The 18131-nt window shown below is 37.9% G+C and overlaps 1 protein-coding gene across 4 annotated transcripts in view; it reads right to left on the minus strand.

Moving 5' to 3' along the window:
• Positions 1–18131, minus strand: part of FNDC1 (fibronectin type III domain containing 1) — a 124385-nt gene that overhangs the window by 74000 nt on the left and 32254 nt on the right. For 3 of the 4 annotated variants that reach the window (XM_020986720.2, XM_020986721.2, XM_020986718.2), the window contains exons 2-4: positions 12137–12331; positions 8480–8566; positions 7692–7760 (exon numbers count right to left, since the gene is read on the minus strand). The exons of the other annotated variant lie outside the window; for it this stretch is intronic. In XM_020986720.2, the coding sequence (XP_020842379.1) occupies positions 7692–7760; positions 8480–8566; positions 12137–12331 (351 nt within the window). The remainder of the gene's footprint in view (positions 1–7691; positions 7761–8479; positions 8567–12136; positions 12332–18131) is intronic. 4 annotated transcript variants of the gene reach the window in all.

Here is an 18131-nt window from a genome sequence, read left to right on the forward strand (position 1 = left end):
ATTTACACTATTATATAGAAAGGAATTAAATTGGAGAAATAGGAGAATTGATTTAAACCATTGGTTTATAGGCTTATCACCTGATTCAGAAATTCCATTCCTTATAATATGTATGAAAACGATCCTCTCTCTCTCTCTTTCTCTCTCTCTCCCCCCCCTTGCTATACACACACATACACACACACATAGGTACACGTGAACATATATATGTACATGGACATCATGTATTATTATGCAGTATGTCATATTGGATAAGGGTTAGTCTTGGATTTGGGAAAACCTGGGTTCAGGTTTCTCTGATACATACTGGCTATATGACTAGAGAAGTCATTTAACCTTTCTATTCCCCCAGGAAACTCCTTAATTCTAAAAGTCACAGGAATTGTGGATCTGCTTCAGTGGAGGGAGTTTCTACACTTGGAAGATCTTTACAAAGATGAAATGACAAGTGCACGTCATTCATATATGTCTGTGTACACATACTGGGCAGCTAGGTGACTCAGTGGATAGAGCACTGGGCTTGGAATCAGGAAGACTCATCTTCTAGAGTTCAAATTCAGCCTCAGACACTGACTAGTTGTGTGACCCTGGGCATGTCACTTAACCTTCTTTGCCTCAGTCTCCTCATCTGTAAAATAAGCTAGAGAAGGAAATGGCAAACCACTCCAGTATCTTCGCTAAGAAAATCCCAAAATAGGGTCACAAAGAATCAGACACGACCAAAATGACTCAACATCACTGTATGTGTATACACGAAATCCCCGAATCACAAAATCGGAGAGCTGGAAGGGACCCCATCTTGTGCAACCCACACCAGAGATGAATCAGCCCTATGGCTAACCTGGCAAATAGTCATCTGGTCTTTACCACCAAGGAAAGGGAAGTCACCACTTCTTGAGGCAGCCAATTCTGCTTTGGAAAGTTCTAATTGTTAGAAAGATTTTTCCAGACATTAAGCCTAAATTTTCTTCTTTGCAACGTCTACTTATTGCTCCTGGCCCTGTCCTCTGAAGCCAAACAAAACAAGTCTGATTCCTCTTCCATGACAGCACTTCGTATACTTGAAGACAGCAATTATCCATTCTCCCCCCTACCCCACCCCGCCAACATTCTCTCCTCCAGGCTAAACATCCCATGTTCCTTCAACTACTTTTTATATAACATGAACTAAACTCTTTTCACCACTGGGGCTGAATTCCTCTGGATACTTTCCATTTTAACAATGTCCTTTTAAAACTGTGGTACCCCAAACTGATTATCATGCTCCAGATGTGGTCAGATTAAAGTAAAGAGAAATACTCACCTCCTTATTCCTGGAAGCTACGTCTCTCAGTAACAGGGTAAGATTGCATTAGCTTTGGGGGCAGCCACATTATGTTGGATTTTTCAGTATGTTAATATGTGTGTATGTGCAAACTTCCTAGCACTGAGAGATTATACAAAAATGCCTCAGGAGTTAGTGATAACACTACATACCTTCAAGTAGAAATGGATAATCACTACTTGAACATAATAGCAATTACAATTAGTAAAAAGTAAATGCTTGTTGAATTGAGGCTATTCTATAGAATATTCCTATCTCAAGTAGGGTGATGCACTAGATGACTTTTGAGGTCATTTCTAACTCTGAAATGCTATGATTCTCTATGTATTTTTTAATCCCCCACTATAACTGTCAAATGTACCTTATAGTTGTACCTAGCAGAAACCTGGAAACTTTCACCAAGATGCATTAAGCCAAAAATACATAGATAGTAAAGAGTTTCACTAACACATGTTGTGATTCCATCTTATACATGAAATACTGTGATAAAATAAGGTTTTATCCCGACGTCAACTCTACATAAGAGGCATGAACTAAACAAAATCCATTTGATATTTTGATTTGTGCACACTGTAGATGTAAAAAAATATGTCACTTCTGTCTTTCTATCAACACCCAGCAAAGCACATACATGACAGGCACCTAATAATTATTTGTTAAATTGAATTCATGATAAGGTTGATGATATTGGCAGTGATGATGCTGGTGGAGATGCCTAACTCTGTGCCTGACAGAATAGGAGCAAAAAAGACAAAGGAGGGGGCAGCTAGGTAGTGCAGTGGATAGAGCACCGGCCCTGAAGTCAGGAGTACCTGAGTTCAGATATGACCTCAGACCAAAACACTTGACACTTACTAGCTGTGTGACCCCGGGCAAGTCACTTAACTCCATTGCCTAGCCAAAAAATAAAAATAAAGAAGATATTCTAAGTTGTGTGAGGCACTGTGATGAGCTCCTCAGAAACTGTATAGATCTGTTGTGAGATATTTTTCAGAATATGATACTGAGTGAATGCAATCTTACTTGAGGTTATAGAAAACATGACCTTTTGGAGGCATTTTCTAATGCAATGCTTTTATATTTTTGATTATCTAATTTAACAGACTGCTTTCCTTTAATAGACTACTCAAAAAATTTGGGTAGTTTTTGCTTTGTTTTGCTTTGTCTTGTCTTCAACATTTGACAAATGGTTACTTCTCAAGAAAGTGCCAAGCTTCTCCCGCAGAATAAAACCATAACCACATCCATCCTTTCACATGAGAATGTGACCATTGCTTCCTTAAAGAAAAGCCAACTAAAGGAGGTATGTGTATACTTAAAGACTTAGAGATTATTAAATCTGGAAGGAAACTTACAGATCATATAATTCCACCTCCTCATTTTGCTGATGAAAAAACTAATCCCCAAAGGCTTACCACCACATTCATATAGCTGATCAGTGGCAGAAGTAAGACTTAAAACCACATCTCTTGGTTCTAAATCCAGGGCTAGAGATTCTGGTCCCATCCCTACCACCATTACTAATTCTCGAGTGTTCTGGTACAATGTGTATCATCGTCCTACTGCATGCCATGAAATGATTCCCAGTTGTATGCTGCTATACCATTACCCTTCCCCTATAACTCCAGAACTCTGAAAGTCTGGGGCTCTCCCCCACCTCTGAGTAAGCAAAACCTGTTAAATTCTACTATCAGTTCTGCCTTCACTTCCCACAGTTGGTATCCCTGAAGTAACTCTTATTGGCATGTGTCCATGTCTGTAAGACTGGCCCATTGGCTATAGGCCTTCTACCACATAATCTCACAAAAAGAAATGAAGCTTTTTCACTGGAAAATGTACAGGAAGGGATTTTTTTGTACTTTTAGTCTGTATATATATATTTATATTATTAAATTTATATTAATAAATAATTTGATAAATATAATTATGATATATTATATTAGATATATAATATAATTATAAACAAAATAGCCCCCAAATTGCTTGGCATAACTCTTGAGAATTGATAAGGAAGACATTTATGGGCCAAACATTATTCCCTAGAACAGAAGTATTGGCCTACCACACAATGTAACTGGGAAGTATTTAAGAAAATAAATAAAAATACAATGAAACATAGATGTTAACATGTGGTTTTCTAAGTCAACATGCGCCTACAGAGATCCTTATATATGGCTTGGTGTCCCTGATTCTATTTGAGTTTTATACCGTTGTCCAGGTCCTCTAGTGACCTCTGCACTCCTGGGGCATCTAGGTGACAAGTGGACAGACCCTGGAGTCAGGAGGACCTGCACTCAAATCCAGCCTCAGACACTTAACTATCTGTGTGAACCTGGGCAGTCACTCAACCCTCTTTGCCTCAGTCTCCTCATCTGTAAAATGAGCTGGAGAAGAAAACAGCAAACCACTCCAGGATCTTTGACAAAAATGGGGTCACAGAGAGTCATGCATTCAACTTTTAAACTTCACCCCTGGTCTTGTGATGCCCTGGTTGATGAATGCCTTTCTTAGGAACCACTCTGTATATAGGCTGGCTGCAGTAATGCTTCAGTCTACACCTGAGCCATCTTCTCTCCATCCAGCCTACTGGCATACCTTCCATCCAGCTCTGGAATTATAAATAAATCAAGGCTGCCATTGTTACTAGACAGGGTACTACTCCCTTCTGGATCCTCTCACTATCCCTGCAACTTTCCAAACCAAAACATTCCCTCTCCATACATAGTCTCTCCTTTTTAGAAAAATAGCTCATGCAGCTTATAAGTATCTGAGGCAAGATTTGAACTTAGGTCTTCCAGACCCAAAATCTAACATGTTGTCCACTCGATCACCTAGCTGGGCAGCGGCTGCTTCACTTTTGAATTTGTATCCCCCATACCCTACACAGAGGAAGCACTTAATAAATGCTTTTTATATCACTACCACTTATGGAATAATAAGGGAATGTTTTCCCTCTTGGTTTCAGACAAAACACAAGGAGAAATATGGCACATTCAAAGAATTAGAGCCAAGAACATTGGGCACTGTACCAGTTGCCAACAATAATGTCTGATTTATGAGACAGGATTCCTAATAAATCTCTCAATATGGATATTTGGCATCCAAAATGCCTTAAAAATGGACAGAATTCACATACCTTAAAACAGCTGACCAATGCTAGCACAGCATATTTTCCAAGTCCCATAAAGAAAGGTTTAGGTGAAAATGATCACTGTGACAATTCTGAATAAATTATCCCAACAACAAAATGTCCTATTCATACATTGGCTATAGAGGCACTTCCCTCCGATCAGTACATTCTTAATACACTTGACTTGGATCTAAGGTCTGCCTTACACTATGTGCTGCAAATAATTTTAACTAGCATTCTCTTATCAATTTATAAAAGAAAAGAAAAGAAAAGGAAAGAAAAGAAAAGAAAAGAAAAGAAAAGAAAAGAAAAGAAAAGAAAAGAAAAGAAAAGAAAAGAAAAGAAAAGAAAAGAAAAGAAAAGAAAAGAAAAGAAAAGAAAAGAAAAAAGAAAAGGAAAGGAAAGGAAAGAAAAGCTCTAAAAGTGGCAAGCAAAATGTTGCCTTCAATAGTTGGGTACTCCCAAATATGCTCTGTCTTACTAAAGCATGAAAAGGATATATATTGGTTTACACTAAGTTAACACAGAGCCCCCACACTCCTGGGGCAGCTAAGTGGCAAGTGGATAGAGCACCGGCCCTGGAGTCAGGAGGACCTGTACTCAAATCCAACCTCTGACACTTAACTATCTGTGTGACCCTGGGCAATCACTTAACACTGTTTGCCTCAGTTTCCTCATCTGTAAAATGAGCTGGAGAAGAAACAGCAAACCACTCCAGGATCTTTGCCAAAAATGGAGTCACGGAGAGTCACGCATATTGAATAAGACTCAACGACAAAACACACTAAGTGAAAATAAGTGATAATCATTTAGCAAATTTGAGTATCTACTTTGTGGCACAGGTTACACTTGGATAAGTTCTGGGAGGAATATAAAGAATGATGAAAAAAGAGACCCTACTCTCAACGAGCTTACATGCTAGTCAGGGTGACATGACTGTCATCCTCGATTCCCAGAATTTCTGTAACCCAAGCTCACTCAGCAAGATGGCAATCATATTAACTCGTCTAAAGAATGCATAAGGAATTAATTGCTGTTCTAAAAATAATTTCCCCCAGAGAGCTATATGAGAAGGAAAGTAAAAGTAAACATGAAACCTAAAAGCAAAACATAAAATTCAAACAGGGAGTAAGTGAGACCAGATCTGTATGATGATAAGTGAGCCTTCTGCCTTATCTTGCCAGGACGCAGGCCTCCATGTCTTTTCTCACAGTCTCTTCACCATGCCCTTTCATGGGTACCCTTGCCCCACCTTTCTCCAGAACTCCCTTTTGAGTTGTAGTTCCCCATTCAAGTGGAAATTCCTGGAGGGTATCCTTGCCCCGTCCTTCTGTCAGTACCCCTTCCACCATTCGAATGTAAGCTCCTTGAGGACAGGAACTGTCTTGTTTGGTTGTATTTAAATCTCCGATGCTTAGCACAATGCCTGGCACAGAGTAAGTACTTAATAAACACTTTATCTAACTTCCTATTAATTCTAAAGGTAAGTACAGTTTGTTTCTATTCTCTTAATTAAGAGTATAATTCTCTTCAGGTCCTCTAAGACCTACGCCTGAATTCCTTAAATAGTAGCATACAACATTTCAATGGACTGGACTGTCTCCCACTTCTTTACATTTATTAAGTCTTTGACCCAGGTTAGCCCTGTACCTCACTTCTCCTTGGTTTCTAAATGACTCCCTTTTCTATCCCATTTCTGTCATCATTTCCCTTTTATCTTGCTGCTCTTACTTCTCTCTCCTTTGTCACTTTCTACTCCTGAATTTTACTGTACACTCACAAGTACTCTGGCTTCTTTGCCTTCTCAATTTATTTTTCCACATAACTTTCCTTTGTTTTCCCTTATTTCTTTGGAAAGTGAATTTAGAATCAAGAAATTAAAAAAAAACCTTCTCTACTTTATTCCAAATACTTATTAGCCTAGAGAGATTCTTCTGTTTTTGTTCTCCCTCACACTTCCCCATTACAACCCATTCCAATTGTTCCCATGGCATAGACCCCTTTTTTGTGGACCGACGCCTCTTTATCTGTCACCTCCTTGACTTAACAAAAACTTATCTTTGTATTCTCAGCATCTTACACGTTACAAATAGTAGATACTCAAAATATCACCCTCTCCCTAACTATAATATTTCTGAAGCTTCCATCTTTGCCATCTACTCTTCTGACTCCATACTTTCTCCTTCAGTGAACTAACCAACTCCCATGGCTACAAGTATCACCTATGAGTAACTAACTTTGGTAACTCTATCCTTCACCCCTCTTCTCAGCTCTAGGGCCTCATTCTGAAGGGCCTACAAGACACTTCCCCTTGGATATTCTGCCATCATCAGAAGCTCAAAATGTTTAAAACAGAATTCATTCCCATCGCCCCCCAAACTAGCTTCCTTTCAAAACTTCTTTCTTTCTGCTGTCTCCTTTTTCATTCGGAAAAGGCTCTGAAAACTACTCAGAATGGCAAAACCTGAGCGCAAAAGAAAATGTTATTGATTTGGTTTTTTTTACATACTCACCTTCTCTTCACAAACAATGTCACATTGAGTTTATTAAGAAATATAATACACAAAACTAAAATGTGGCCGTCCACAAAATCCCCTTCAGGATACTACCCAACCACATTCTGAAAAAAAAAACAAACGCTGCAAGTACTTTGTATTGTTCTTACACTATCATTAAAATAAACTCAAGAAACACAGCAGAAATTTCAGCATTTCTCCCTAGAGGGAAAAATAACATCATCACCAACAGACATTGATAAGCAATGAGCAAATATGGAGTAGAGATGGAAGGGGTGTTCTCCAGAACATCCTTTTAACAAAGGTAGCCTTGAGGCAATGGATTTGCCCTTTAAAGCCATTACCCCTGGATGCCACTTACTTATTTATACCACTTACTGGCTTGAGAAGTAAATACATTCTGGTCATGTCCATAGAACCATCTCAACCACCATATTTGAGTAGCACATGTCAATGGTTACCAGAATTGTGGAACAAACATAGAGGCTCAGACATTTCCACACAGAAGAACATGAAAGAACAATCACAGATTGACAACAATTGCTGCAGCTTGGTACATCAGGCGCAAAAACAGATTAATCAAAAATATGTGCAACACGTGTGTTAGTTTAGCGATGGGAACTAAATGAGATGTTTGTAAGAGGATGTGTGTGATGGGAAGCACAACCCTCTTGGTAGATTGTGCTTCAGTGGAGACGTGAACCAAATGAGCGAATAGTACCTGTCACGGTCTCATTAAGTGGTTCTGGACCCTTAATGGCAAAACCATCAATCTTGATCCATTCACCTCCTAAATTAGGAAAACGCAACTTGAAAATTAGGGAGAAAAAAAGGAAACTTGGCTTTTCCATATTTCACTCCCTCCTTAATATATGTTTAAATTATATGGTTGAGAATTGGATTGCAAAGGATGGGTCTGCTATACTGAGATATATACATTTCATGTCACTCAGCAATGGAGAGGCAGCAGGGGCTATTGGGCAGAGAGCTAATCTCAAAGACAATATGGCCTGCATTCAAATCCTGTCTCTGACACATCCTGACTGTGTGACCCTGAGCAAGTCACATATCCTCTGAGTGCTCTAGGCAACCCTCTGAGATTCTAAGATTCACAGAAGATATCAACTTGCATTGGTGTGGGAATTTCCTTGCCTGAGAGCTCCCCCTACCAATGAAATAATGGCTTCTGTCCCTATAAACTCAACTATATAGTTTATTTTAATATATACTCATTTTAATATATACTCACATAACTTAATATATACTCACTTAATATATAATACATACAGGTTATAGGGAGGAAAAACAAACTCACCTGTCTATTTCAAATATTCTAAAGGAAAGAAAAGGGTCTATAATCTGGTTTCTCAACCTCCAACCTTACTGCTAACTTGTTTAATCCTCCTAAAAAAATTCAGCCTTTGCTATGACCTTAAGGAAGCAGGGAAGGTTTATTGCCATTTCCAATCCAGGTGACCCAAGACAACCTCCAATTCTCATAAGACTTACCAAGCAGGCTTTCAGCTCTGTACACTGGGCGACTCACTCCGCTGTGGTTCTCTGAAGTAACCAGCACAAAGTACACTACCCCAGGCTCTGAAACATATGGTTTATATCAAGCCACTGTTTCACATCTCCAGGAGCAACACAGTTGGATTTACTAATCATTAGTTTAAATGTTATAATAAAACTTGAAAAACTGAATTAAATAATGAGCCGAACCACAGCTTCCTCATATATTATCATTTTAAATTGAGATGGCTTACTTTGTTCTAAACATAAGGAAAGTGCACCTGACTCCACTCCCTCAAAAATAAATTACTTTATACCAAAATACATACACATTGCCATAGATCTGCATCTATATGACAGAGAACATTAGCAGCTTTTCCACGTGAATTCAAAAGTTGAAGAAAAGAAATTTGCAAAATGGAAGAAGTCTCTCCATTGAATTTTCAGGGTCAAAAATTCCAACACAGAAGCTCCAAAAGAAAATTTTCACACGATTTTAGTAAAAATATCAAACTACTACAGGTGAGGGAACTTGAAATCCATCTCTAAGGATTAGAAGTATGTGCAACATTCATCACAATATCTGAATTAACAAAGAACTCTATTGCAAGAAGTAATGCTCCCTTTAACAATGTTTGCTCACTGTCTCTTGAAAATATCAATAAAAAGGAGACAGAATAATGTGCAATATTTAGGAGGTGCTCATATGGTGAAACTTGGTTCCACTTATTTGATCTGAGTTTATTTGGAAAGGTTAGATGGTTTGGCTTATTTGTCCATTTTTGGCTGAGTCCCAAGATATTCTAGCATTAGGAAAAGATATTAAACTACCCCTGACAGTACAATTTTCAGGAAGCATGTCTCCACTGGACTTCCTGTTTCAAAAAATAAGCCCCTACTAGCGTTATTTTTCCATTCTGATCAATCAGTGCTTTTCTAAAGGTACAGATCATAGGCCTGAAGAAGAGATGAAGGTTTGAGGTTTTGTTTTGTTTTGTTTTGCTTGAGAAGTGGATTTTAGCTTTGTCAAAAGAAATAATAACCATTCTCTTTACGTGGGGAGCATTTCCCCTGAGAGTACTTTTGGTTGACAAGCCAGGGATACAGCAACAACAGATGCAGTAGATATCATCTGGTATGTTTAGTGTTTCCAGGGTTGGTATTATTTCTGACTCGCCAGGGTAGAGCCCAGTGGCATTTGGGGTTTGGCACAATTTCTCGGACTAATTTACAAACGCTTTTCGTTCAGACAAAACACAAAATCATGCTTTGTCAAGCACTTTTTCTCCTCACTCTTTAAATTTACTTGTATTTCAAAGGAAATTTAATCCACATGTTTCTGATTGACTTAAACTTAACTCATCAGAAAGTTGCTTGGTAAGAATCATTTGTTGTTTAAAGAGCTGTGGAACTCTCTTTATACATGCTTAAAAGCATTTCCTCCTCTACAGCATTTTGGGAGCTGTCCATGAAACACAATCCCAAAAGGTCCAGTTCCATCCTGAACCCAGAAGTCTCATGGTTTGAGCAAGTTAGAAATTTAAGAAGATACGTAACTCTTGCTTTACTGACAGGTTTATCCATTTCTTTACACCTAGAAAAGATACCTATGGCCAAACAAAGCCAAAGTGAGGTTTCTCATAATAATCTCAAACCACAACAATTCTGGGAAGGAGATTTGGATAGTCAAGAGATGAATGACTGTCTTGCCCTTTTTACCTACTGTTAGTCTAGTAGTGTTTTCAATTCAAAATTCCAGAGCTCCTTAAGCCAAGATCTTAATGGCACCATTTTCCTGTGGGGAAGAACTGGGGGAAAAAAGTATCCTCAAGTGGCAACAGAGGTGAGACAAAATGGGTACTTTAGGGGGGAAATGCTACTCAGGCTCCACAACGATTAAATTTCATTTAATTCAAAGTTGTAAAGCCTTCAACCCAACGCTAAATAAGATACTGTTGGAAGAGATGTGTGTACTCAGGGTAAGCCCTCCATAGAACATTTGAAATAAGTACCAGAGTAAAATGAATGCATTGCTAGTTGGAATTAGGATGAGAACAATTTAATGCTTTTTACCTTTCCATCACCAGGAGGCAAGATGGCAGATTAGATGAAACACTAGACTTAGAGCCTAAAGACTTGGCTGAATTTCTGCTCTAACATCTCATGCTCATGTGGCCCAAGACAAGTATCTTAACCTCTCTGAGCCTCAGTTTTCTCAGCTGTAAAGTGGGGGTATGATTTATTAACTACCTAGCAGAATATTGTGAGGGAAACCTTTGTAAATTGGGATGAATATATATGTATATACATAGATATGTGTGTAAGGAATTAGTATTACAGATCTCCTGCTTTATTATCCCATGAATAAAAATCTCAATATTTGATGGTGGGACAAGTAAGGTGAATAATAGTGAATGCTTACGAGCCAAATGAAGACTATAACTTAACTGAAGGAGAGCTTCAAAGGAAAGGGTAAAGGGGGGAAAGAAAATTTAGGCCAAGAACAAAGAACTTGACTACTGACATACGTTGCTGTCATTCAGTCATTTTTCTCAGTTGTGTCTGATCCCATTTGAGGCTCTCTTGGCAAAGCTAATAGAGAGGCTTGCCATTTGCTATTGTTGACTGATTGATTTTCACAGCTATTCTTGGCTATTAGTGCTTCTTCCTTTAAAGTGACTTAAGGCATTTGCTCCAAAATGATTAGAGTGGGTGGAGTTTCAGGATAAATAGCTTCCAAGGCAATAAGAAATTCAAGGAAATCAAGAAGCCTGTCCATAGACTGTAGTCAAAACTCTAACTCTATGATTTCATCTAAGATATATTTGGAATATTGTAGAATTTAAAGTGTAGGCATTCTGGCAAAATTTAAAGGGCTACAAATCAAATGAATTACAGTTGAGAAGGAAAATAGCCTATTGTGAAGTACTGTGAACAAACCTTATGAATTTTCAGCCATTCTGCTGTAGTTCTCAGTTATAAGTAGGTTTTTTTAACTTTCTAATTAAAATTTCAAAAACAGGCTATTAAATTTCTTGAGTTGACAAATTTTTATAGGCTTATGCACATTATTGGCTTATATCTCAGAAAGGTCCCTATGAAATAATTCTTCAATGACATTGTAATTACATATAATTTACAGGAATCATTTGCTGACGAAACTTCACATTATTTCAGTGACGGAAGCAGAGAATATACAGAGGGGTGGTGTATAACTAAGCTGAATTTTCATTTTTATAGATATTACTTACATATCATATTTGCCTCATTATGCCATCTTTACTATACCTGAATACACAAAATTCACAGTTTCTGAAATACAAAATTGATAATATTTCAATTCATGTGTCTGAAATGAAGCATTTTGAAGACATACCTAAACTTGGCTTAGTTATTAGGTTTACCCTATATATTAGCTAATATGAATACGTGAAAAGCTGAAACATAGTGAGGTAAAATGGCTTGTACAAGAGGACCAGGTAAGAGGGCCAGAAGAGTTTGAAGCGGCCATCAGGTCACTCATGCTGAAATCGCCTCCTCTTTAACTGTAGGCCACCTTGTATTACATCAACAATCATCATACATACATCATGTTTGAATCATTCAGACCACCAAAAGTGGAGTTTGGGAAAGCAAGACCATTGTGTCACTTACCCACATCCTCAATAAGGAAGGAGTGCGTATCACCATTCACCTTGATGTAGCTAAGATTTTTCAGTGACTTCCCATAGGCAATGTTGTAATACTCCACAGGTCTAGTGGTTGCCTCTTTGGGTGGTTCCCACGTGACTTTCAGGCCCCTCTTAGTGGACTGCAGTCTCACATTCTTTGGCTTCAGAGGGTGATCAACTATGCAAACAGCGTAACTATCAACTTAGAGTAACACGAAGTTTGGTACAAGACTATCAGTCAGGGTAAATGAATAACTGCCTTCAGAAGCTATGGCTGTAATCAGTGACCATCTACAATGGGTCCCAAAGGTCTTAGTACTATTAAAAGCTTAAAACTGCACTAAAGCATTTGGGACACCCTGTATTTAAAATCATATCATTTTGAAAATACCTTTAAAAGCAAGGGAATCAAAGGATTTTAAATACAGTAACATTCAGTTATTAGTTCTTCACAACCACAATAGGAAAACAAACACAATAAGCCCACAAGCATATCGACCAGCAAATCAAAAGAAACTATACCTTCTCCCTCTCTGTGATGATCCTTTTTTTTTTAAACAAAAATGAACTAATGCTTTTGCATATTGTATGTATAGAGAAACACACTCTAAGTAAACATTGTAAAGCAATAGCAGGATTTGAGTGATAAAGCTGGTGGCTTAGGAGTATTTTTTTAATCTAAGAAGAATAATGCCATTCTATCATAATTAGTGAGGAAAAGCTACTGAATTCAAGGTTAAGACATGGAAATATTCAAATTCTTTTTTATGAAGAGACAAACTAAGATGCCAGCAACTCAAGGTAAGCGATCTGATTCTTCATTTTATACCTGATTTCAAGGTTCAACCCTCTTGACTCTGAAGAAGACAAAAGGATAATTTATAAGCACAATAGAATATAGCTTTAATTTTAAATTGATAGCCTCCAAACCATTCCCCAGTGTTTAAAAATGAGTCGCTAAAACTGCATTAATTTTAACAAAATAGACTATGACTAGGTAACTTATAACAATACAAAGGGAGGACATTAAATAGCCAAGCTATGCTCCATCAACTTTCTGGCAGTCTGGATCTGATGCTTACTATTGTGGAACATAAGGCACTCACATCAAAGAAAAATCACACTCAATAAAACAGAGAGTTTTAAATAAAAATTTTAAAATTAGTAACATTTACAAAAGAGGAAGGGGAAAAGGATGGCACACACATTATGTTAAGGGATGGAAACATGATGGGGTAAATGATTTTTAACACTGAATGAGAGGACTGAATTTAATTAGTAAATGTTTTGGAAATATAGTTACAAACTAAAAAATTCTGGTTATTCTTTTCAAAAGTCAGCTTTTTGTCTTTAAAAGTGAAGCACTTTTTGATCAAAGAAACTCCCAAGTGATAGAAGGATTTGATGATATTTGAAGCTTTTAGATAAAGAATGTCCACTTGATGGCATGGGTTACACTATTATCCACTAATCAAATTATATACATATATATAAGTATACAGGTTATTGAGCAAAAGCCGGGGGAGAAATGGAAATTTATGAATAATCCTTTTCCTTACCATTGAATTCTATTTTGAAAGTAAAACATCATGCCTTGATGAGAAGAGTTTGCACAGGAAAACTGAAGGAGATTGGCTTTGTCATGAAATGTAAAGTCTTTAATTCAAACATAATTGTGAATTCAATACTTAGTTTGTAAACAACACAGAATCCACCTATGTCAAATAATTAGCCTTTGTTAATGGGATAATTCACGAATCTGCCAGTTTTTTTCTCTCTTCATACCTGCTGGCTTTATCTTTCACTGTGATATACATTACAATCCATACCCAGGAATTCATCTGTCCTCAAAAGGTTAGACAACATTCCCTCTCCCCCGACAAAAAAAAAGGAGTTTAGCCATTTAGGATTATTCAAAACCATCTGGACTACTGGTACTGATCAAATAAAAGGAAGAAATAAATCTGGGCCTAACATGAAATAGTTCGGCCTTTCAAAATAGCCTAATTCCCAAAACCTGAATGTCCCACACATACCTCCTAATAGAGTTCATTGTTTTATTTGTTTCTGTTTATCCTAATTCAGAAATAACTTGGTTTTTGCTTCAATTATAAGTAATTACTAATAAGTAATCAGTGTCTTGATTCATCTGAAATGGTGTCAAACTATTCTACTGACAATTTGGCTCAGTCACTGCCTTTATAGCACTTGGAAAACAAAAGGAAATAAATCTCATTTTTACTCTAAAATAAAGACAACAGAATGGATGTCCCTGATACAACATAAATTACCTTCTTAATGAAATTTGCCATGAATGACTTTGCCAATTTATTGTATCAATTGAAAGCTAATCAATTTGGCCAGAGCTGACCTAAGCCAAACTATGAAGAGACTAAAGTCTATTTTTGGTTGTTACATCCTTTCTTTTCTGAACCTTTCTCCCTTTTCATGTATGGTCTCTTTCTCACATTTCCCTATACACTCTAAACTACCCCCTATTAGTCAGTGCTCAGTGAACTCATTCAGAAAGGTATCTTAGAAATGCTTTCATACCGAAATACAAATAATCAATAAGGCTTCAAAGACAACTCTCCTAGAGATATTTGAATTTTACCTGTATAAAAAGCCTTAAACAAACAAAATGAATCTTGAATGACAAGATCTGAAACATAAGCAACATGGATGGTGGAAGTATTTTGGGAGTATCAGGGCCTTTCTCAGGCGGCTGAAATCATACCATGCAGGCCTCCATATACTCTACCTGTTCATAAAGTCAAAATGAATTTAAGTTTCTTGTTTCACAAAGTAGATTACTCCATGTGGCAACATGTGAATGAATAACATTTTCCCAAACAAGTAAACAAAGTCTATCAATAGCCACTTTTTTTAAGACTATCTTTTCAACCTTGATGTTTGAAGCTGATGTCCCAGACGGGATTCTTACCCAACATTATCAACACCTAGCCCAACCAGAAAGGAAATGGGAATAAGCTGGGCAAAAGACAACCTTTGCTGAGGTCCCTTTTTTCCCTTCTCAATCCTTTTAGCCTGAGGCGAACTCTTGTCAAAGCAACTGACGACTCCCCTGTATGGGTACTGAAGGTTACTTACATGGTTCTGGGAGGAAAGCATTTTAGGCAGGTGTAGATCTGCCTGATAGGAAATGGTCTGACGAAAAATTTGCTTTCATTGCCAGAAGTATGACATTTCCCTCTATTTCTCATCTTTATTTTGAAGACCTACATGGCTTTGTTGTTGTTGAGGTTTTGTTTGTTTGTTTTTACTATAAAATCATGCAGTCACTAACAGTTTGGGAGTTGGCATTGTGTCATGTTGGGAGATTATAAAAGAATGCAACAAAGTCCTGGCACATAGAAAGCGCTTAATAAATGCTTGTTGATTTGAACTAGCCTGGAAGGTTAAGGTAGAACGTCCTCCCCAATGTAATTATCTTCTTTAGGTGGCTAATCTGGACAGCATACTAAAAAGCAGATGTATCACCTCACCAACAAAGATCCATATAGTCAAAGTGATGGTTTTTTCAGTAGCAATGTATGGCTGTGAGAGTTAAACTATAAGGAAAGCCAGGCACTGAAGAATTGGTGCTTTTGAATTGTGATGCTGGAGAAGACTTCTGAGAGTCCCTTGGACAGCAAGGAGATGAAATCATTCAACACTTAAAGAATTAATTCAGACTATTCACTGGAAGGTTTAAATACTTTGGCCACATGATGAGAAGACAGGACTCATTGTAAAAGACTCTGATGTTGGGAAAGATTGAAGGCAAAAGGAAAAGGGAATGGCAGAGATGGATAGATAGTGTCATGGAAGCAATGAACATGAGCTTGGACAGACTTTGGGAGATGGTGGGGCTTGTGTGCTATAGTCCATGGGGTCATGAGAAGAGTCAGAGACAACTGAATAACTGAACAACAAAAAACAACAGAATCTCCTTTAGAATTAATTCTTCTTGAGGGAAAGCATGATGTACTCGTAGATTTCTGGTCCTGGAGTAAGGGAGAACTGGACACATATCTTTCCTCTGACACTAGCTGAGCATGAATGGGCAAGTCACCTAATATCTGTGGACCTCACACAACTCTCTGAGACTTATCTTCTAAGCTACAGACAGTAATCCAACTCTTAGCATAGGGATTATGCTGAGGATACAAATAAAAAGCAAATACCACTATGTACCTTAGATATGGGGTTTCCACTTGAAATCACAAATTCTCATTGGATATTCTGCTTATCTTAGGCAAACGCTACTGGGACCTCCTTTTAACATCCTGATAGCTGGCACTCCAAAGAAAAAAGGAACTACAAAAGAGGGGATCTTAAGATGCAACTGGAATCATTTAACTTGATACAGAAAAGGGTGGGAGGTAGCTGAAGAAGACTAGAGTATGTGACAGGTTATTGTCTACTCGTTTGGTTACCAGATGTTCTTTTTCTCCAGAGGAAGCAAAATGAGGAAATGGGTTTAAGCTGCAGCATAAGGGATTTAGGTTAAATAAAAAGAAGAATTTCCTCCCTGGATCTTTCCCCATCCCCACCCATTCAAGAGAGACATATGCTCAGTTCCTCCAGACAGGGCTGGGCAACTGGAAACAGTGTGTTGGGGCTCAAGCTACTTCACTTTATCACTGGTATTGTTACTTGTGGCTCCCCACAGTCAATGTTATCCAGACCTTGTATAGTGGACCCTGCATAAAACAATACCAGTGTGACCCTTTGATGATTTTGCTGATACATTTGCAAAAAACAAGGTACTACCCAAGGAATGTTAAGTGTGAAAATCACCAGGCTAGGTGGTGCTGGGTCCATTTGAGATCATTACCTGCCAATATTTTATCACAGAAGCCAGCTGCTAATTACTGATATGAAACCCTGAGACATTAAAAGGTCATTTTATAGTTCTTTTTTTGAGGAAAAAAAAAAGAAAGTTTTAATTTGGGTTCTAATTAGGGGTTGCTCAGTCTTCAACCTCCAACTTCACTTTCCTCTTTTCCTAACCTTCACCCTGTAGTTAAGTAGCTCAACTCTCCACTGTCCTGTTCTCTTGAATTCCTTGCCCCTTTGTACTACCAATACTCACATCAATCAATCAATAAACATTTATTAAATACTGTGCCAAGCACTCTGGGGATACAAAAAGAGGCAAAAGACAGTCCCTGTCCTCAAGGAGCTTACAATCTGTTCCCTACCATCTATTCCTGTGAAATACCCCCCATGCTATGAAAGACAGCTACAGTAACCACACAACCACGTTGATTGGCTCCACTAAAAATTTCTATTAACTAATCTCGACTGGTCCTTTACTGTAGCAATATTTTTTTTTACTTTCCCTAAAGTGAACTAGTTCAGCCTATACACTATTCTCTACTCTTTAATGCCTTCCCTTACTCACTTGTCACTAATTATGCCTTGCCAAATCCCAAAACTAGATTACTCCAAAGTATCATCTGCCTCCTTCAATCCTACTCTGTTGTTACTGAACAGAATTGGAGGACATCATGGAATTATAATGACTGAATCTACTTCAAACTTATATTATCTAATCTAAAATGGGCCCCCACTGTAGCAAGGCAATACTTCTATTACTGCATAATTTATTCTTCACCCTAAATAGAGGGGTGGAGAACCTGCAGCCTCAAGGCCACATGTGGCCCCTAGGTCCTTGGGTGTGGCCTTTTGACTGAGTCCAAGTTTTACGGAACAAATCCTTTTATTAAGGGGCCACAGCATTTGAGGACCTAGCGGGCCATGTGTGGCCTTAAGACCACAGATTCCCCATCCCTGCCCCAGAAGCTATTACTAACAGATTTTTCTTAGAAATATATTTTCTAAGCCTCCCAAATCATTTCTTCCTCCCATTCTCATAGCTTAGGTGAGCCTCATACTTGCTAAGAAAATAAAGGTAGCTTGTCAAGAGCCCCCTCTTGTAGTCAGTCGGTCAATAAACATTTATAGGCATC

This window comes from Phascolarctos cinereus, unplaced genomic scaffold (assembly GCF_003287225.1).
Source record: "Phascolarctos cinereus isolate Bilbo 61053 unplaced genomic scaffold, phaCin_HiC Scaffold_5;HRSCAF=322, whole genome shotgun sequence".
NCBI lineage: Eukaryota > Metazoa > Chordata > Mammalia > Diprotodontia > Phascolarctidae > Phascolarctos > Phascolarctos cinereus.